At 47.9% G+C, this 21,953-nt stretch overlaps 2 protein-coding genes across 2 annotated transcripts in view; one reads left to right on the forward strand and one right to left on the reverse strand.

Moving 5' to 3' along the window:
• Pcid2 (PCI domain containing 2) overlaps positions 1-16,927 on the reverse strand; it is a 30,279-nt gene extending 13,352 nt beyond the window's left edge. The window contains exons 1-7 of the mRNA XM_031339110.1: positions 16,245-16,927; positions 11,820-11,909; positions 9,697-9,770; positions 8,652-8,717; positions 6,500-6,541; positions 4,311-4,365; positions 786-889 (exon numbers count right to left, since the gene is read on the reverse strand). Coding sequence (XP_031194970.1) covers positions 786-889; positions 4,311-4,365; positions 6,500-6,541; positions 8,652-8,717; positions 9,697-9,770; positions 11,820-11,909; positions 16,245-16,280 — 467 coding nt within the window. The 5' untranslated portion in view covers positions 16,281-16,927. The remainder of the gene's footprint in view (positions 1-785; positions 890-4,310; positions 4,366-6,499; positions 6,542-8,651; positions 8,718-9,696; positions 9,771-11,819; positions 11,910-16,244) is intronic.
• A 71-nt stretch (positions 16,928-16,998) lies between these two features.
• Cul4a (cullin 4A) overlaps positions 16,999-21,953 on the forward strand; it is a 44,676-nt gene continuing 39,721 nt past the window's right edge. The window contains exons 1-2 of the mRNA XM_031339109.1: positions 16,999-17,278; positions 17,549-17,664. Of these exons, the coding sequence (XP_031194969.1) occupies positions 17,131-17,278; positions 17,549-17,664 (264 nt within the window). The 5' untranslated portion in view covers positions 16,999-17,130. The remainder of the gene's footprint in view (positions 17,279-17,548; positions 17,665-21,953) is intronic.

A 21,953-nucleotide genomic window follows, 5' to 3' on the forward strand; every position in this document is an offset into this window, starting at 1 on the left:
CAGTGGGTAAGAGCACTGGCTGCTCTTCCAAAAGTCCTGAGTTTGGATCCCAGCAACCACATGGTGGCTTACAACCACCCGTAATGAGATCGGATGCCCTCTTCTGGTGTGTCTGAAGACAGCTACAGCATACCATGCCAGAGCGAGCGGGGCCAGAGTGAGCAGGGCCGGCAGAGGTCCTGAGTTTAATTCCCAGCAACCACATGATGGCTCACGGCCATCTGTACAGCTACAGTGTACTCATACACATAAAATAAATAATAAAAATAAATACATCTTTAAAAAAATTAAAAATATAATAAGCCATGCAAGCACCCGGGAGGCAAAGGCAGAGGATCTCTAAGTTTGAGATCAGCCTGGGTTCCAGGACAGCCAGGAATACACAGAGAAACCCTGCCTTGAAAACACAAAAACCAAAGGAACAAAAGAATCTAATAAACCAATCCCTCAAAAATCTGGATGCTCAATGAACCATCTATAGGAGACTAACCCTCACTACACAGAGCAGCAATGCTCAAGTGACAAGCAGAGAAGCTCAGTGTTCCCTAGGGAGCAAGGGTGAAGGGACCTGGCTGTCAGAGCCAAGTAAGGGCACTGCTCAGAGCACTGACAGGGAGAGAAAGTCGGGCTGCCTGCACCGGGCAGAGACCTTCCAAAGTGTGGCCAGCCCCAAGGACCACGTCCAGGAAGAGCTCTTCAGGGGACAGACCAATGCACGCTCCAACAGTGAGCACGTGAGCCTTTTCTTAGTTCCTTTACAGACAGAGCCCACAGGCCTCACTTACGTGTCACTGGCACAGACACGGAAGCAGCTCATCAGCAGCTCGGCGGCTTTTTCCAGCATGTCTCCAACTTTGCTCTTCCCTTTCTTTACCAACTGCTGGTCGGCCTGATGATACAGAAGGGATTTACTTTTTAAAGCAAACAGAGGCAAAATTAATGGTGCAAGTCTCCAATAGTGTACACATCTGAGGAGTAGCCAGTGCTAACCAGTGAGCTTATTTCTAGAGCCCTTCTCAGACAATTTTTTAGAACCATGTATGTCCTCAAGTCAAGCTGACACCAGCCCCAGGTGGCCTGATTGGTCTTTGTCAACCTGACACAAAACATAGACATGGCTGGGAAGAGGGAATCTTTACTGAGAAAATGTCTCCGTGTGTACCTGCAGTCCAGTCTCTAAGGTATTTTCCTGTTAATTGACCGATGGAAGAGGGCCCAGATCATGCCTGGGCTCTATGGGAAGGCAGGCTGAGCAAGCCACGGGAGCAATCCAGTAAGCAGCACCCCTCTATGGTTGCTGCTTCAGCTCCTGCCCTAACTTCCTTTAATGATGGTGCTTCTGGCAATGGTGTTACCATAGCAACAAACATCAAACCAGGACACCAGCCTTAACCTAATGCACAGGCCTGCAGCTTCCTTTTGCTTTGGCCTCTGACCTTCCCTCCTGTGCATAGTGGTCCAGCCCTGAACAAAACCTGCTAAGGAGGTGAATTATCACTTTTACCCTGAGTCCAGAAGAGAATCACACTCTTCCCATTTTTGAAGCTGATTCAGAAGCTGAAAGCTTTTGGGAAATAAGGAATTTAGGAAGATGATCAGATCTTGAGATGGCCGTGGTAAATGGGCCAATGCTTTATGGATGAGGTCCAGAAGGTCTAAAGCAGTAGCTCTCAACATTTAATATAGTTCCTCATGCTGTAGTGATCTCCAACAATAAAATTATTTTCATTGCTACTTCATAACTGCAATTTTGCTACTGTTATGAATCATAATGTAAATATCTGATATGCAGAGTATCTGATAAGCAACCTCCAAAGTGGTCTTGACCTAGAGGTTGAGAATCGCTGAGCTAAAGAGATGACTCAGAGGTTAGGAGTACATCCTACTCTAACAGAGGACCCAGGTTGGATACCCAAATCCCTATTAGTTCACAATTCCTCTAGCTCTAGGGGATCAAACACCCTTCACAGGCAACCACACTCACAGACACACATACATACATATAATTAAAATGTACAAATAAATCTTTGAATGGGGGGTGGGGCAGGGAGCTTCCCTCAGTGAAACAGAAACTGACAGCAGTTTCACTGGACACACACGCTGCTTGCGCTTTGTGTTGGAGGGTCAGTCTCCTCGCAGTGAGCTATGAACATGCTGTCTATACCTAACCAGTCCATGGTACTGTTACCACAGTTGGAACAGACTGAAACACAACTATAACAAAACCACACAATCATGCAGTTTGGTGAAAGATCAGTGCCAAATGCAGGATGAAGGGGGCTTGATATGATGGCAAAATGTTCACTGAGGTGCTTTCCTAATTAGTGACTGATGTGGGAGGGCCCCCACTCATTGTAGGCAGTGACACACCCAGACAGTGGTCCTGGGTTCTATGGGCAGGCAAGCTGAGCAGCCATGAAGACCACAGTGTGCTACCCACCCTTTAAGACATGTTTCAGGGCCTGGTGGGCAGCTCAGTCAGTGAAGCGGTGGCCTTACAAGCACAAGGTCCTGGATTAGATTCCCAGAACAATGGTTTAAACAACACAACAGAAAACATGGTGCATATGCTTGTAATCCCAGCCAACCAGCCTGGCCTAGGAGGCCAGTTCCAGGCTGACGAGATGAGGCCCTGTGACAAGACCATGACATCTGAGGCTGCCTCTTCCTCCTTAAGGATGTGAGCACAAACACACACACATATTCATGTTTCTGGGGGCGTTGGTTATGTCAAGAACAAATAGTCTATAATGATCCGAAAGGCTGTTAAATACACCTCCCTTTCCCCATTCTCAAATGCCTCTACAACGCAGCACCTTACAATGGAATGAACATAAACGCAGCAAGACCCAGATGGTCTCTGTTAAACAGAACTAGGTTAAGAGTCTGAGGCACAGCCGGGTGGTGGTGACGCACGCCTTTAATCCCAGCACTTGGGAGGCAGAGGCAGGCGGATTTCTGAGTTCGAGGCCAGCCTGGTCAAGAGAGTGAGTTCCAGGACAGCCAGGGCTACACAGAGAAACCCTATCTTGAAAAAACAAAATAAATAAATTAATTAAAATAAAATAAAAAAAAGTCTGAGACACAAGGGAATGCCATTCTCTTCTTGTCTGTTTAAATTAATCACTAAAAGATTTATTATTATAATTTGTGTTTCATGTATATGAGTGTTTTGCCTGCATGCATGTCTATGCAGCATGTATGCCTCTGGTATCCATGGAGGCAGAAGAGGGCATTAGATGTCCCAGGACTGCAGTTAGACTGTTGTGAGGGGCCACATGGGTGCTAGACATCGAACCCAGTCCTCTGTAAGAGAAGCCAGTGTCAGGAACCACTGCGTCAGCTCTCTAGCCCAACTGCTCCTCAGCTCCTCCCATCTGAGAGTTCTACTTGGTTCTTTGCACCTTCCAGCTCTTTGCTGGGAACATCAATGCTCTCATCTGTTTGTCCTAATTGCCCACTGAAACACTCCTATGATGGGTGCCTTAAAACCCACATCAGTTCATCTAACAACTGCTGTGGAGTCTGGAGGAAGTCTGTTCAGGACCAGTGGCTTTGGAGCACAATAGTGCTACGAAGCTATATACGCATGCACCCTTCCAGCCTCTGCTGGCATCGTGTGCTAGTGGGAGAGCAGATGTCACCTCTTTGCTGGCAAGTGGGTCGGGTCCGAGGCCCCACTATTAGCTGCTGCAGGCTTGTCTGTGGAGCACTGGAGCAGACAGTCCGACAGAACGTGCTGCTGCGCGGACAGTTACCGATAGGTCTCATCCCTGCCAGTGGATTCTGTGTTCTCCTTGCCAGGGCCCTCATCACAACAGACAGGAAGCTCTGTCCACGTCACAGAGCTTTGTGAGCTTTAACATTCTCAGGCCTGCAACTGGCTCAGTGAGAAGAAACACTGGTCTGGAACCAGAAATCACCAACAATTTTTAAAACCACAAAGAATTTAAGGCCCAAAAGATGCTCCCGTAGCTCCAAAGCTGACATGTGCTGCTCCTTGAGAGAGGCCGACTGTAGCCCAGGATCTGCACCTCAGCCACCACTTGAGTCCTGAGCTCAGGCCACAGCTCAGAAGTAAAGGACGCTCCATGTCAGTCCACTCAGCACCACAGTGGCCCGCCATCTCTCCAGAGGGCCTGTCCGCATGCACATGACGACCGACACACAGTCAGGCTGCTCCCTGTCTTTCCCTCCTTACACCAGATACATCCCACTTCCTACTCATCCCTCAAAACTGGAGATTAAGCAGTAGGCAGTCACCCAATGTGTTTAACTTCCAACCGACAGGGATAGGAAATTGAACTTACATTATTGGCAAATATCCGAAGGTCAAGTGCTACTGCATACATGACAGGTAGAGCCCTAAGGACAAAAAGCAAATATGTTTGAAGAGCTAAAAGGCCAACATCCTACCACTGACAGCCAAGGCTATTCATTGCTCAGAACCAGTTCACACACTCCCCAACTCAGATGGCTGCTCTTCACTCTGCATCCGTCACACAGACACAACGCAACCCCAGACTTACTGGCCAAATACTTAATTCTTACTCCAGACCACTGTCCCAACCCTGCCCAGAGAACTGGACCCTGGTCTATCTGGGAGGGGGCTCCCAGAACTTTGTCCTTCCCTAACTCCCAACCACCAGCAAACAGCTCCATTTTAAAAACACTGAGGCTCTGAGTAGGAGCTGCAATGTGTAATACACAGTCGCCAAGCAGGCCTGTGTGCCTCGAGCTGACAGCACAGGGCTTTCAGTGATGTATAAACTAAGTGTTCACTTGGAAAAGAAAAAGTGCAGATGGTTGCTGATGGTGTATGTCTTTAATCCCAGCACTCAGGAAGCAGAGGCAAGAGGATCTCTGAGTTTGAAGCCAGCCTGGTCACAAGTTCCAAGATAGCCAGGGCTACATAGAAAAAGACTGTCAGAAGAGAAAGAGGGGGCAGGGGGCGGGGTAACAGGGAGAAGGACAGGGACAGGGAGAAGGAGAATATCAGATATGAAAAAACTGTAATCATCGCATTTGGGAGTTGGAGCAAGAGAATGGGAGAATGAAAACTCCCAGGATGGTCTAAAGTACAAAAATCCTGCCTCAAACTTCTCTAACTGCACCTCAAAGTTATAGGAGGCTAAGGGTGTAGGTCAGTGAGTACACCACTTGCCCAGCATGCACAAGGCCCTGGGTTGATGCCCAGCAGGGGTAAACCAGGTGCGGTGGCACATGCTAAGGTCATCTTCTGCTATAGTGAGTTTGAACCGGGTGTGGTGGCACATGTTAGGTCATCTTCTGCTATAGTGAGTTTGAAGCGGGTGCGGTGGCACATGCTAAGGTCATCTTCTGCTATAGTGAGTTTGACCCGGGTGCGGTGGCACATGTTAGGTCATCTTCTGCTATAGTGAGTTTGAACCGGGTACGGTGGCACATGTTAGGTCATCTTCTGCTATACTGAGTTTGAAGCTAACCAGGGCATATGGGACCCTGTCTCAGAAAACGCCTCAGAAGGTCTAGGTACAGAGCTAAGAGGCACAGTGCTTGCCTGGCACATACATACAAGGACCTGGGTAGGACTAGTACTGGAAAAAATGCTTTGGATAATCCAAAAGCTCTACAATGACTGGTACCCATCATCTAAAACCAAAAGTCAAAAACTGACAAACACGGGGAAAGCATGCTATTTATAAGTACGTCCGTAACAGAAGCCGTTCCCTATGCACTGTGCACAGGGTGTAACAGAAGCCGTCCCCTATGCACCGTGTACAGGGTGTAACAGAAGCCGTTCCCTATGCACCGTGTACAGGGTGTAACAGAAGCCATTCCCTATGCACCGTGCACAGGGTGCTATAACAGAAGCCGTTCCCTATGCACCGTGTACAAGATGTAACAGAAGCCGTTCTCTATGCACCGTGTACAGGGTGTCGTAACAGAAGCCGTTCCCTACGCACTGTGTACAGGGTGTAACAGAAGCCGTTCCCTATGCACCGTGTACAGGGTGTAACAGAAGCCGTTCCCTACGCACCGTGTACAGGGTGTAACAGAAGCCGTTCCCTATGCACTGTGTACAGGGTGTCTTTCTATTTCCCAAATGCTGATTTCTGGAATGGCCAAGAGCTGAGCACAGGACTCCGGTACTGTCTCAGTGTTTTGTAAACATCTCCATCACCTTCTGAATGGTTCAATAAAGAGCTGCAAGGCCTACAGAAAAGCAGGAGAGGCAGAGCTTGGAACTCTGGGAAAGTCAGAGGCAAGATGCAGAGGAAGCAGCAGGTGCTGGTACTGAGGAGTGGTGGGTTACTTACGTTATCCGAGCCAGCTGGGAAAGAGCCTGAGCTAGCCTAAGCTTCATGAACAAGTACAAGTCAGTGTCTTGGGAGCTGGTGGGTTGCGACAGCGTGGTGATGAGAGACCCTGGAGCAGCTCTTCCTACAGACTTGGCCACGTCAGTCTAACCAGCCCACACTGATACCACCTAATCCCCAGCTGTTCTATTTCTGCTTACCAGTTTTCTTCTTTGTGAGCCTGGAATGCCCGAAGGAATGATGTGCTGCATTAAGGAAGGTATGACATACAAAATTTAAGAAAGACTACTCTAAGTAAAAGTAGACTACGGGACAAAGTGCTCTAGATGGCTGTGTGAAGTCTTGAAGGTAGAAAACACACCACAATAGCCATGTGTGAGCAGCCAAGTAGACTCAATGCATTCACTTCCTACAGATGGGCACACCTTTAATCCTAGCCCTTGGAAGAGGAAGGCTCCAGGCCAGCCTCCATAGTGAGACCCTGTTCCCCATTTCAAAACAAGAGAGATCTACATGCCTGTGTGTCTGTGTATGTATAGGTCTGTATGCCTGTGTGTGTGTGTGTGTGCGTGTGTACTAGTCTGTCTGTACATGTGCGTGCGTGTGTGTACAGGCCTGTGTGTGTGTGTGTGTACAGGCCGGTGTATGTGTGTGTGTGTATGTGTGTACAGGCCTGTGTGCACGCGTGCGTGCGTGTGCGTGTGCACTAGTCTGTCTGTACATGTGCATGTGTGTACAGGCCTCTGTGTGTGTGTGTGTACAGGCCTGTGTATGTGTGTGTGTGTATGTGTGTACAGGCCTGTGTGCATGTGCGAGTATGTACAAGTCTGTGTGTGCGTGTGTGTCTGTGGTGGCTAGAGGCCAGCTGTGGGTGTCATTCCTCAGCCATCCACCTCCTTTTCTGAGAAAAGGTCTCTGTCCCTGGGATCTGAAGCTCTCAATTGGAGCCAAGGAGCCCTAGGGACCTGCCCGCCTCCACTTGCCCAGTGATGGGATGACAAGCACATACCACGTGCCTGCCTGTTTTGTGGGTGCTGGGATCCAACTCAAGTCCTTACATTTAAGGGACAAGCTTGGTACCAACTGAGCTATTCCCCATCTGTTATGACATGTTTCTCTTTTACATTTCTACTTGGTTTCTCTGAGTCCACTGGTTATAAGCTACATTTTAGTGGTCAGGAATCTGTACTATAAGGTTTATTTTACTAATGCTAGAATTCTTAAGTTCTAGGGAGACTTAGATAGCAGCATTCTCTTCTTAGTGTATTTAAACACAGTAGTTTTCAAAAACGAACTAAAATCTAGAGCTCTAAAATACTTAGCATGCTCTCAGACCATGGACTGATGGGGATATATGCACGTGAGTCCACTCTTCTCCACCTAGACAGGGCTCTGGGCACTAAGACTTAACCAGTCTCTGCAAGCACACCTGCAAAAAACACTCTGTTCTTAGTTAAGTCTTTAGGTTAGTGTGCACAATAATGGGTTTCATTATGGCAAATTCATATATAATGGAATTGCCAAAACATTATTTTTGGCTGGGCATCGTAGTACAGGCCTTTAATCTCACAATTTGGGAGGCAGAAGCTGACGGATCTCTGTGAGTTCAAAGGCCATTTAGAGCTTGTCTATAAACAAAACAAACAAACATTATCCTTGGAGCTAGAGATGACTGTGGTAAGAGTGCTTCTGGTACAAGCATGAGACTCTAGTTAGTACCTCAATACCTCCATGAACATCTGGAAATGGCTGTGCATGTCCGGCACCCCAGCACTGGGAGGCTAAGACAAGTAGATCCTATAAGCTTGCTGACCAGCCAGCCTCGTCAAAATAGCAAACTTGCAGTTCAGTGAGAGATCCTGCCTCAAGACAATAAGGCAGAGGCAAGACATCCTTTTTTGTTTTCTGACCTGTGTGTGTGCACAGAGGCTCAGGCACCTGCATGTTCATGTACACACACCACACACAAACACAAACTTTTTCTCTCTTAAATAAAACCCACCCTCCATGCATATACTGATGACATTAAGGAGAGGGAACTATCTGCAGAATTAAGGGTACTAATGCGAGGGGAGGGGAAGGGAAGAAAGGCTGGGAGAGAATGTCTTCAAAGTAAATACACTGGCATGAAAACAGCCTCATACAACCCTTTCTGGTGTAAATAAATAAAATCCAATACACTGAACAGTGTTCTTCCTTACTGTATACGTAACTGGGTGAGTCTTAAGAGCCAGGCCAAACTCAGGAGTCCAAGAGACTGCCATACTGTAGTTCTTTCTTAGCTGAAGGTCTGAACAACTGGCTCAATGTTTCCAGACTGTGAGCCTCGGTAACACACATGGTAAAGGATATTGGACTATCACTGTCTGGCACTTGTACGCTTCTATGAAGTCGTGATTCCCCACAGCATAGGTACACCTGGAAAGACATCAGGACCTGAAGAGCATCTACACAGAGGAAGCACAGAGCGACTGACAAAAAGCAGCTGACAGACCTCGAGGCCCACAGGGTTCTGACACTACTGTCAAGGGCCAGAATGGGAAACCCTTCAGCTGCTCTGGGCAAAGGGACTGCAGACATGGCCCTCCACTGTTAGTGAGCCTCCAGAGACACTCACTCTGTCTAGGTTCCAAATCTGGAACCTCTCTGAGAGAGCACACAGCTAGGAAAACAAGGGGTGCCTCTTGCTGCAAGAAACAATTGTGGCATTCCCAAGTCTTTCAAGGCCTGGCCCAGCTTGCTGTGAAATACAACAGGATGCAGGCAGGCAGTCCTGTACACGTGGCTTTAGGACACACAGTTCTGTCTGAAGAGCCTGACACATTGGAGTGAAGGCAGCAGACACACTTTGTAAATAACAAGAAGCTTTGCTTTATTTGGCTTAACTCAAATTCTTTTCTTTTCTCCATTTAAGGCAAATATATTAAAACCATATTGTGCCGTGAGAAAAGCAAGGCCTCAGTTAGTTATTACAAATACAAAAAACAGAGCTGGAGAGATGGTTCAGCAGTTAAGAGCACTGACTGCTCTTCTGAAGGTCCTGAGTTCAGATCCCACCAACCACATGGTGGCTCACAACCATCTGTAATGGGATCTGACGCCCTCTTCTGGGGTGTCTGAAGACAGCTATAGTGTACTTACATAAAATAAATAAATAAATCTTTAAAAAAAAACAAAAACCAAATACAAAAACCAGTAGAAATACCAAGTGTGACACAAGAGGCACATGACCCATTTGTCCACTTCTCCAAGTTAATTATTCTTCACTGCTGCAAAAACAATGATGCACGATAAAATCAGAGTGAAGGAGTAGTGTGTTACATACATGCAGCTGTGTGTTACATGCATGAAGCTGTGTGTTATATGCATGCATGTCTTCCTACTGTCAAAAGATTACCTTAAATGAGCTGCAAACATCTCATCGTAAGGGGGCTCCAGGACTTGCTGGCATTTCTCTTCTGGAGAGGCCATCTAATCCACAAGGAGAAAGGGGCAGGGTAAAGTTAGGGAACATGGAAGACAGCGATGTATACAAGGAGCTTCAGATGAACACTCTCAAAACTTCACAGCCCAAAGAAATAGTTCAGTCTGGCACGTCTAGGATGAAGCTCATTGCCCCACCAATATCTGAATTTCAAGAAAACAAAGAGCCCAAGAAGCCAATCAAGCTGTTTGCTGCAGGCCAGAAAAGATGCTAGGCACTTTCATACATATTTTATTTGGTGTGTGTGTGTGTGTGTGTGTGTGTGTGTGTGTGTGTGTGTGTAGGGGTGTGTTGTGTGTGTATAGGTGTGTGTGTGTGTATAGGGGTGTATGGATGTATATAGGTATGTGTGTGTGTGTGTAGGAGTTTGTGTGGGGTATGTGTGTGTATGTGTATAGGGGTGTGTGTGTGTGTGTGTGTGTGTGTGTGTGTGTGTGTGTAGGGGTATGTGTGTGTATGTATATAAGTGTGTATGTGTGTGTATAGGAGTGTGTGTGTATGTGTATAGGTGTGTGTGTGTGTGTATGTGTATAGGTGTGTGTGTGTGTAGGGGTATGTGTGTGTATGTATATAGGTGTGTGTGTGTGTGTGTAGGGGTGTGTGTGTGTGTATATAGGTGTGTGTGTATATAGGTGTGTGTGTGTGTGTAGGGGTGTGTGTGTGTGTACAGGTGTATGATGTGTGCCTGAAAGTGTGGGCCCACATATGCCACGGCACACACAGAAGTCCAGGCTTGCTCAGGAAGGACTTCTACTCAACTGTCCATTTCATGGGCTCTCACACATATTCTAGTACTTAAAGCTAGTCAGTCAAGAAACACATAAGCAACTCCTATGGCTTTAATAAACAAGGTGTACAACTCCTTCCATAAATAAGATCAACAAGTTAGCGACCATGTCATGTGAAGAGTCACTGAACAGCTTCCTATGGGGAACAAGTGTCCTGGGCCAAGGGCCAACAGGAATTTCTAACTTTCCCTTCCTTCCAGTGGTGAAGACTGGACAAGCTGAGCACGTCTTTGACTCATCACCTGACTGGCCTTAAAGCAGCGAGGATGAGTGTATCTTCTGATACCTGGAGCAGGTGCCTGGGTCAAAGCTGTGTCCTTGCCCAGCAGAGCTGAGGGCTCAACAAGGAAAAAGGAAGGAAAGGGAACACACCCTTGTGGCTCCTAACAGCCGTCGGAGCTGAGGCACGATCGCATCTCAGGCAGGCCTGGGCCTACCCACAAGCCTGGGACTCAGTGGCCGCACTGGCTTCCCTGGGCTTCCAGCTGAAGATAGCAGGTCGCACAGGGGCCTACTCAGCCTCCATTACCACATGACCCACAGAAATTGATCTCAAGTATCAATGAATTATGCATGTATAAATGTATACCTTTCAATTGTTTTTCTAATAGTAAGCCAGTGCAAAGTGAATTAACAGGAAAAAAGAAGTCAGTGAGTCGTCACCAAGCTGTCAAGCCCGATGGCCTTAGTTGAATCACTAGGATCCGCACAGGAGAAGAAAAGCAACTCCCAGAACTTGTCTCTTAACCTTCGCACACACACCATGGTACACGCATGTCCAAATACATACACACAAAAACAAATGAATAAGTATAATTTTAAAATTAAACTTAAAAAAAAGAAAAAGAAAAAAGAAATCACCATTTTGTAGCTCCTCCTGAAAAAACTGTCTCAGAGAGTGACCACCAGCATGAACCTACCAGATGAAAGGTCAGTGGAATACTGTCTAGACAGACCTACTTGGTCACACACACAAGCCCCTGTCATCCTGGTTGAATAGCAGCCAACACAGCACTCTCACATAGGGGTGCCGTGGCCAAGTGAGCTAGGCTCTCTTCAAGAAACTTTAAATGAGAGTGGCAGTATTATAGTTTCCTTTTATTCAAACTTTAAACTTCTGTAGAAAACTGACTACCCACAGTTCCCTGTAGATGCCTGTGTATAGTGTTCCTCTCTGCAGACTGAGAGCCAGTATTCCCTCAGCCCTCTCCATTTTCTTTAGACGCCATGGGTATATCTACCACCTACCTGGAGCCGTGGGTTTGCAACATGAGGGTGCTTGAAGGATACCAGCTCTGCACAGGATGCTCCATCTCTGGTGTCAATGGCTTCATACACCTGGAAAGGTAAAGAGGAAACCTGAGCAGGTAGACAAGATCTGTTCTCACAGGACCTGAGCAATGAACGACGTAAGAGCAGTTTCCTCCTCTGTGAAAGAGGTCAGAAGAATCGAAATATAAAGTTACCCAGGAAACAACTTTATTTCAAAATGGGATCTTCCAAGGGTAAGAAAACAGGTAAGCCAGAGTCCCCCAAGGTAGGGAGCAGTCCCCAGGACAGTTCACTCCTAAGTGACCTCCTTGCTAGTGACCTTAGAGATGGCAGAAGGAAGCAACTCTAACACCAGTAGCTCTGTACATCCACAATCACCTAACTGTGCCTAACGTACAACTCAGCTAACAATGGCACACCTCCACAGGAAACTGCATAGACAGGCCTGGACTCTGTCCTGTCGGAGTCCGGACTCATTAACAACACAAGCAACTTAGGAGTGGGGAAGAGAATAAGGGGAGTGACAGGCCTTAAGAAGCAAATCATTTTTAAAAAATAAACAAATTGCCGGGCAGCGGTGGCGCATGCCTTTAATCCCAGCCCTTGGGAGGCAGAAGCAGGCGGATTTCTGAGTTCGAAAAACAAAAAGACAAAAAAAGATTTTTCCCCCCTTGGTTTTTTGAGACAGGGTTTCTCTGTGTAGCCCTGGCTGTCCTGGAACTCACTCTGTAGACCAGGCTGGCCTTGAACTCAGAAATCCGCCTGCCTCTGCCTCCCAAGCGCTGGGATTAAAGGCGTGCGCCTGTAAGCCACCTTACCCGTCCAGTTAGAAGTAAGGAGGCAAACACAGAGCTCTTCCCCATACAGTTTTATTAGGATCCTTGTAATCTTGCTTGTTACATCTTACTTATTTCTACTTACATTTTAATAGTTACATCTTGCTTCTTACATCTTACTTATTACTATTTCTACTTACTCCTATTCCTATTCTTAGTTCTATTCCTACATCTTACTTCTATCCTTACATACTTACTCTTCTATATCCCATACTTACTCTTCTATCCCATCACCAGCCCTAATTCTACATACTTACTTACTATCTCTACATGCTTACTCTTCTAAATCTACATCTTACCTCTAACCCATCACCAGCCCTAATTCTACATACTTACTCCTATCTCCACATACTTACTCTCTCCATACTTACTATCCAACTCCAGCCCCCAGCCCTGTGGGTTAAATACTTTCTCTGGTCCCAATCAGCATCAGCTACGTGGCAAAGCACAATAGGCTGTGAGAAATCATGCCAACTTGCATCACAAACTAGAGGCACACAGCTTTTCCAACTAAGGCTTGTTTATCTCAATGCTCTCTGCTCTGACCGGAGACCAGGTATTCAATATATATGTATATAGGGTGGCAGCTGCGGCTCCCCACAGGTGCCACCACTGCCCGGCTAAAATAAACAAATCTTAAAACATTAGCTGGGGGCCTGAAGATGAAGCCCCGTGGTCCTAGCACGTGCAAGTCCCTGGGTTAGTCTCCAGTACTCTTTTTAAGTGTGTGGTCACTCCAAAGCTACCTCATCCCTGGCACCCGCCACCTGCCAGAGGTGCTTTACACACCTATAACCCTAACACAGAAGTTGCATCCTTTTAGGTTAGGCACCACTGGACCATGAATATACCCCAAGCAGCACCTGTGTATGATGCAGGGGAACGTATGCTTCAGGAACCCCAGGAGCCGTCTACAGCTACACTAGGTCTTCTCAGGTCCTAGTCAGTCCACGGGGTACCACCTGCAAGCAAACCTGACAGCTCCTTAAAGCTGTACACATTCTTTCTATCCACGGAGATCCCACAGCAAACATAACTGGTACCAGGCTTATTTTATTAGTTCCATTCCTCATTGACAGCAAAGCTCCTTGGAGAAAGGGTTGATGCCAGAAGCTGGGTCAGGGGAGGTTTGGATGAACTTAAAAAACATGTGACCCAAAAAAGACTCAAGGAAGGACAGGGCCAGGTTCAAAAGCCATAGAAACCAACTGAGGTGGCTTTCAGAAAATTTGAGCTTCCAAAAAGAGTACAATGGTGATAAAGTATAACTGGGATTATTAATATTTTAATATTATTATTAAAAATAATCCAAAATGTGTGCTGGATGTGGCAGCCCATGCCTTTAATCCCAGCGCTTGGGAGGCAGAGGCAGGCAGATCTACATCTCTATACGTTCAAGGAGAGCTGGATCTACATAGTGAGTTCCAGGACAGCCAGGACTATGTACAGAGACCCTATCTCAAATACATACATACATTACATATATACATATGTACATACACATACATAATGGTTTTTAAAGAAAGAGTATAAAGGAAATTATTTTTTAGTATTTACTTTTTATTATTTATTTTAGCTGGATATTGGTAGCACACGCCATTAATCCAGTACCTGGGAAGCAGAGGTAGGCAGATCTCTAAGTTCAAGGCCAGCCTAATCTACTGAGCGAGTTCCTGGAGTGCCAGGACTACACAAAGAGAGTATGTCTTCAAAAGCAAACAAATAAACAAAAATTGACTAATTTGTTTTATTTTATGAGCTGCTATGTGCGTGCTGGGAACTGAAGCCAGGTCCTCAGCAAGATCAGCAAGTATCCTTAACCTCTGAGCCTTCTCGACAGCCCAGAAATGAATCCTTAACCTAAAAGCCAAATAGCAGCAGATACATACAGAAAGAGGGCCAGGGTGTGACTCAACGAATGACAGAGCACTTGCCCAGATGCAGAAGACCCTAGCTTCAGTCCCCAGAACCACATAAAAAGAAAATCAATATAGAAAGGAAAACAGGAAATCATATCCTGGCCAACTGATACAGTACCTGGTCTGGGAAAGGGCTCTCAGTGAGGGTAAGCCACCTCTACAAAAGGGACTGGAGGACAGGAAGCTCACAGCCCCACATTATCTAGAACAAGAATACATGCAATGTGCAACATGATTGCACTCTGGATTCAAAAAACAAATCCTAAGAAACAATTTGCAGAACAGTGGAAAATTAAGAGTTACATGCATCAGTGTCAAAGTTCTCCAGCTACTAAATGTATTGTGGTTACAGGGAATGTCCTTGTTCTTAGAGCTGTGATATCTGTGGGTTCTGAATTAGAGGTGATTTATAGCTGTTAACTTTGGGAAATGGAATTAAGTTTCCTTCTGGTTTGACCTTGGAGAAAAGTAGACCTCCATCCTTGCTGTAAGGGGTAGCTTCCTCAAGCTCCATGTTTCTGTCTCTGAAACACATGCAGGCACCCCTTGCAGGCCATCACATCACCACTATGGAGCTGGGACACCCAGGAAGCAGCACAAGCATACTGATGCCATGCCATTCCCAATGATAGGAAAAAACGACCTTTATTCCTGGCTCAAGCAACCACAAGAATAACAGGCAAGGATGGCAAAATTCAACCAATCCAATCCCAAAAACTTCTGGGAAATTAGCACAGGAATCATGGGGAAAGAGAGACAAACAATTTGTCAACAGGTAGCCACTGGCCAAGGCTGTTGCCAGTGTGTTGAAATAAAGATTGGTCTCTTGGCCAACAATAAGATCACCGAGGTCCATGCATGATCTCCAGAATCAGCATCTTCCTAAGTATTAAATATGTGCACTGGAGAGCCCGAATCTGAGTTTCAACTGATGCTCCCGAGCTGAGACGACTCGGTTTAGCCACCTACGGAGCTCTTCAAGGAGGGCCTTGTGATGGAATCAAAGTGACTATATATACACACGCAGCACCGACAACAGTGCCGATATTTAAGAAGCACACAAGTACTACTTCTAGTACTCTTGTACCCAAACTGAGGTGTTTGGGACAGGAAAATAGATAATGACAATAGAGCTAAGTGCAAATCCAAGATTCATAACCAGCCACGAGCTGCAGTGTAGTCAGTTAAAACGTTCATCAGACTTTCCTATCTGGCTGCTCCATGCACCAGTGTTGCCTAGTGGGATTCACACCTTCAACCCCCTAACAGGCCCTCTCTCCTAGGTTTGTGGAGAAGACGCAAACACTGCCTGCCTGTGCCATTCGCAGGCTTTGAGCAAAGCCTGGATGGGCACCGCTGCCAAGAAACACAAAGTGCCTCGTGCAGACAGAAGCACTGACTACACGCAGACAACCGCTTCTACAAGCGGCCCCCAACCCCACCCCCCGGGTCTTGCTACCTCCACCTCGGATCCTCCTCGGATCCACCGGGGAAGCACCTGCAGCTTTTGAACAAGGCAGGCTGCCCACGGCGTGCAGCAGAACCTCCTCGCCTCAGTGCTGGCTGCAGGACCCCCGGCACCGTCCGACCCGGCCCCGGGACTCACCCCCCGTGGCCAGCAGGCAAGGGTACCAAGCGAAACCCACCTGCTGTAGGTACTGGTTAATGGTGATGTGCGCCATAGCAGGGGCCGCGGGCGCTCAGTGCCTCACTTCCGGCGCAGGTCCGACTCCGCTGCTCGTCCTCCTCACACGGTAGCCTCGGCACTTGGGTTCCGGAGCGGGTGGCGCGAGCTGAGCCGAGCTGGGGCGAGCGCTTCTTTTTTTTTTTTTTTGGTGGCCGTGTCAGTGCGGTCGCTGGGACGCCTCAGGGCCCGGAGGAGTCCCGACCGACTTGGGGACGTGTCCCTGCGTCCCTGGTCACGTCTGTGTGCTAGTGACCCGATTCCTCGCACCCCTCCCCGTCCCTCTCTCCCCCCGATGAGGGCGACCCGCTCCCCAGCCCTCAGTTTGCAAAGGTGCTCCTGGCTCTCTCGGAACCCAAGTCCGGATCCCACTCGGAAGACGTCCCCGCCCGCACTCCTGGCCCCCGCTGGCTGGGGTCCCGAGTCGTCCCACACCCCTCACTGGGGCACCCCAGATCGAGGGGTGTAGAGCCTTCCGTCCCCCGACCGTCGGCTTGCCGCCGCGCGGAGCGTCCCCGAGCCCTAGGCGGGACGGCGAGGCCGCGGGGTGTCCCGAGCACTCGGAGCGTGACTCGGGGGGTCACGGCGCCCTCTCGCGAGCCTTCGTGGTAGAACGTGCCCCGAGTCTCGGAGCCACCGGAGCCGGATCGTTCCGGTGCGCGCCGCGGCGGTTGGGGACCTCGGGCGCGCGGACCGGGCCGCGAGCGGCAGGAGGAGGAGCGGAGCGCTCACGGGCGGAGCCCGACTGGAGGAGGAGGAAGAGGAGGAGGAGCCGGGCGCGCACGGACCGGGCGCTGGGCAGGAGGAGGAGCCGGGCGGCGCGGGGCGGGGCGGCGTCCGGCCCAGCCATGGCGGACGAGGGCCCTCGGAAGGGCAGCGTCTCGGCTCTCATGGGCCGCACCAACGGCCTCACGAAGCCCGCGGCGTTGGCCGGTGGCCCCGCCAAACCGGGGGGCGCGGGCGGCTCCAGGAAGCTGGTCATCAAGAACTTCCGAGGTGGGTGCGCTCCGGTGAGGAGCGAGCGAACGGGGCAGCCGGCGGGGCGCGCGCTCGGACAGGGCCTCCCGGGGCTGCCCGGCCGGCCCTGTCCCCGCGCCCCGGCCCGCCTTGTTCGTCCCCGCACTGTCCCGCCTCGGCCCTGCTCCGCCACGTCCCCGCGCCCCAGCTGGCCCCGATCCCGCAGCTCCTGGCTGGCCCGGCCGGGCCCTGCCTCGGTGCCCCGGCCTGGCGCGTCCCCGCGCGGCCGTTGACCCTCTCTCCCCACAGACAGGCCGCGGCTGCCTGACAACTACACTCAGGACACGTGGCGGAAGCTTCACGAGGCGGTCAAGGCCATCCAGAGCAGCACATCCATCAGGTACAACCTGGAGGAGCTGTACCAGGTGAGCGGCGGCCGGGGCCTGCGAGCACCTGGCTGTTTTCCTCCTCCCACAGCCGGCCACCGGGGGCCGACGCTCCGGAGGCCTGCCCCGCGGAAAAGCTGCGGCCCGAGCCTTCCCTGGTGGAAGCCGCCGCGAAGCCCTGGGTCGGCAGGTGTTTGTGTGGATCGCCGCCCTGGATTAGTGCTGTGGGTCGAGGCTTAGAGCCAGGCTGCTTAGGAGGTGTGAGTTTTCCCATCGCCAGAAGAAAGGAGGCACCGGGCTCCAGCAGCCTTCAATGTTATCAGAGTGCCGGTTTGTTACACGTAAAACTCATGACGGCCCCACTTACTACTAGGGTCCTTGTGTTGTGACGGACCGCCCTCTCCAACAGTGTTTTGTAGTCTAATTATTGCAAATAAGGTTGCAGACAGGTTCAGGGTAGTTTGAATTTAAAGATGGGTTGTGTCTGCAACGGGGGAAAAATCATCAGAAAAAAAACAAAACATCAGAAGTACATTTTGCTGTTTCAAGCACACTTTTCTCTCATGGTTTTATACAATAACCACTAAATAGTCTATGTTTTAGTTCATGATAGGATATATAATTACTTATGCGTTACTTAAAAGTTATCTAAGAGGCTTGTTTTATCCTGGTTACAAACTGAGTGTATTGTAAGTCACAGAAAGCACGAGAAGAAAAGTAAACAGTAGTACCTGAAGGACTCTGTGACAGGTCGATCACTCCCGACCCCAAACTCCCAAATGCAAACAAAACTTGTAGTGCACTCATGAAAAAAGATCCACACCTGACCTCCTGCCTGGCCTCAGACAGAAGACAGTATATGCTAAAACTGTTGAATAAAATGACCATCAAGCTAGGGCCAGCCAGATGACCCAGTAGGTAAAGTGCTGGCAGAGCAAGCTTGGCAGCATTCGAACCTCGGAACCCTCAAAAAGGTGGAAGGAGAAAATTGACTTGAGACAGGTCCTCTGACGTCGACTCTTGATGTGACATAAGCACCCACACATACACATTGGGTTACTCATATGATGATAAAACAAGGTATATGGGATATGAATTATCTTTATGTTTAGACTTGATTCTCAGTCCCCAAATACATCATTATGTATATGCAAGTATTAAGTCCAGAAGAAAATCATTCTGGGTAAGGGACTGTGGGCCTATAGTGATGGATTGGTATATATGTGTCTGTTCTTTGTGTTAAGTTTGCAAGTTGATTGTGTATTGAGGGAGAGGATTTTAAGGTTTTTGTTTTGTTTAGATGGGGCTCACTGTGTAGCCTTGGCTATTCTAAAACTCACTACATGAACACCAGGTGGTGTCAGTCTAACTCACGGAGATCTTCCTGCCGTTGTCTCTTGGTGTTGGAATTAACACTATGCACTGCTACACAGCCTAAAGATTTACTTTTACTTTCATCATTTTAAGTATGTGCCTATGTGTGGGTGGGTATGTGCATATGAGTACAGTGTTGGGGGCATATAACATGTGCTGCAGTAGGTTTATTTTATTTTTTTATGAGAGTAGAGGGTCAGTTGTAGGGCTGGAGAGATGGCTCAGCAGTTAAAAGTGCTCTTCCAAAGGCCCTGAGTTCAATTCCCAGCAACTACATGGTAACTCACAACCATCTGTAATGGGATCTGATGCCCTCTTCTGGTGTGTGTGTGAAGACAGCTACAGTGTACTTATATATATGAAAAAAAAAAGTCTCACTGGTTAGTCCAGGCTGCCCCTCATCCCTCATGTGTCGGAGTTATAAGCTAACACTAACACACTTGTTCCAGTAGATTTTAATGGCCTAAAATAGAGTTGTTTGCCAGCCCCTCAATGAAAATGTAGACTGTTTGCATCCCTCGTAAGGAGGGACAAGCCCTTGCCGTCATCCCTTCCCATTGCCTGCTGTGTGTTTATCTACCCTCCACCTAGACCTAAACGGAGCCGTGCATGGCAGTCCTTTGTCATCGGCTTTTACCTAGAATGCCGTTTGCCATTTACTCAGGTGCCAACAGTTTGGTATTTTGGTTTGTTTGCTTTTGTTTTTTAATGTTTTTATTCTTGAAATATTCTTCCATTCCCTTTCTTCCTCTTTTCCTTCCTTCATGGCCCCAGACACCCTTTTTCAAATCCTTCCTGTGTGCCCCCAAGTGCATATTACTTTTATTAATGAGTAGAGTGGATATAGTACATTGGCTTATTCATCAGGTAATGGCCGCTTGGGTGACCAGTGGGAACACTGCCAGCAGAGCCGTCATGAACGTTGAATACATCATGTGTGGTACGTGTTCTCATTCTTCTCAGGAAAATATCTCAGAGATACAGAAAATGTGTGCTTCATTTCCTAAGAAGCTGCTGTTGTTCAAAGTGAGTGTACCATTTTCCACCATGCTGGTGTCTTGAGGACCCTTTGCTCCACATTCTCACCAGCATTTGGTACTATCAGGGTTTACAAGCGGGTTTAATTTACCGTCCCTGTTGACGGCAGCCTGTTGCTATTCTGTACTTTTGATGCAGAGTACTGCTCAGATCTGCTGGCTTCCTGCCACCTCCTGTCGTCCCCCCCTCCCTAGTCCCCTCTTATCTCAGTGTAGCTTGCTCTGGCTGCAAACTTAGAATCCTCCTGTGCCAACCTCCCAAGTGCTGGGATTACAGATAAGGGCCTGGGTGCCCAGCTTCATTTGCTTAGATTATTTTCCCATTATTAAATGTGTGAGTTTAGTATGTATTCCAGATATAAGTTCTATATAGGTGTTGCAAATATTTTCTTCTAGTCCGTAACTTATCCCTTAACTAATCTATGTCCTTTGAAGAACAGTGATTTAAATTTTGAAGTTAAGTGTATCAGCTGTTCTTTTAGGTTATGTTTTTAGTATCAACCTAAAAAAACAAAAAATAAGCTTTTGCTCTAAGTGGTAATGGTAGCACACTCCTATAATCCCAGCACTCGGTGGGCAGAGGAGAGTCAGGAATTCAGGGCCAGCCTCTTCTGCTAGCCAGCTCAAGGCCAGCTACATGAAACCCTGTCTCAAAAACAACAAAGCAACAGAGCTTTGTCCTAATCTAAGATTTTGTAGTTCCCTGTAGACATTTAGAGCTGAAAGTTTTACATTTAGACCTGTGATCTACACATTGTGTGGACATCTGTGTGCATGGTGAGGTATAAATCTAGATGCAGTGTTTTCCCTGTAGGTGTCCAGGTGTTGGGCCCATTGTTGCCCAACTGCCTTTCTCAGGCAAGAGCAATGGTCTGTCTAGGAGGAAAAGCTCCAGCTTCGTGCTTGTCCACATTTGTCTCAGCTGTTCTTGGTCCTTTGCACTTCTTTATGAATCTGAGAATCTGTTTTCTGGCTTGGGTTAGATCGCCTAGAGAGAACTGACTCAGCCTTAGAGATAGACTGGGCTCTGTCCGGCTAATACTTTTCAGCAGTGATTTCTTATTTCATTTGTAAAGATGTTGTTGCAAACCTTTTGTGGAATTTCCACCTTCCCTTAAACTCTGACTTGTGATTCTTACTGTTATTTAGACATACTGTTGATTTTATATATTGAAATTGTCCTTCTAACTTGCTGGCCTTGCCTGTTTTCTGTAGCTCCCATTGTGTCTTCTGCCCAGACAATCACATGTAACTAGAAAGCTTTTTCCTTTCTAAGTTTTTTGCCTCTCATTTCTTGGCTTTGTCTTCCTGAACTGGCAAGAGCCTCAGGGCCAGTGGATAGAAGAGAGAGAGCTGGCACTGTCTTGCTCTGGGTCTCAGAGACCTTTTGTTTGCCACTGTTGAGTGTGACTGTGCTGCCATGTAGGAGGGTCCTTCCTGTTCCTGGATAATTTAATGAAAGCACTTTTCTGCACCTGCTGCTGGATTTCATGAGTTTTGTTTCATTAATTTTTTTCTGTTTTGAATATAAGGACAGTCTTGATGCTTGGGCTACATCTTTTTTTAGACATAGTCTCAGCGTGTATCCTTGCCTGGCTTGGAACTCACTATCAGATGAGGTTGGCCTCAAACTCATTGAGCTCTACACGCCTCTGCCTCCTGAGTGCTGCTGGAGTTAAAGCGACTGCCACTGTCGCCGGTTCTGTGAGCTCTACACGCCTCTGCCTCCTGAGTGCTGCAGGAGTTAAAGCGACTGCCACTGTCGCCGGTTCTGTTACCTTTTTTATGTATTAAGTTGAGTGGTTAATGTTTTGTTAACTTTGTCTTAATGTATTATTTTCTATGTCTTTGATCAGTTTGGATGTCAAAGTAATATTGGCCTTATGAGTTTAAAATGATTCTCCCTTCCTTGTATAG

Source organism: Mastomys coucha, unplaced genomic scaffold (genome assembly GCF_008632895.1).
Source record: "Mastomys coucha isolate ucsf_1 unplaced genomic scaffold, UCSF_Mcou_1 pScaffold22, whole genome shotgun sequence".
NCBI lineage: Eukaryota > Metazoa > Chordata > Mammalia > Rodentia > Muridae > Mastomys > Mastomys coucha.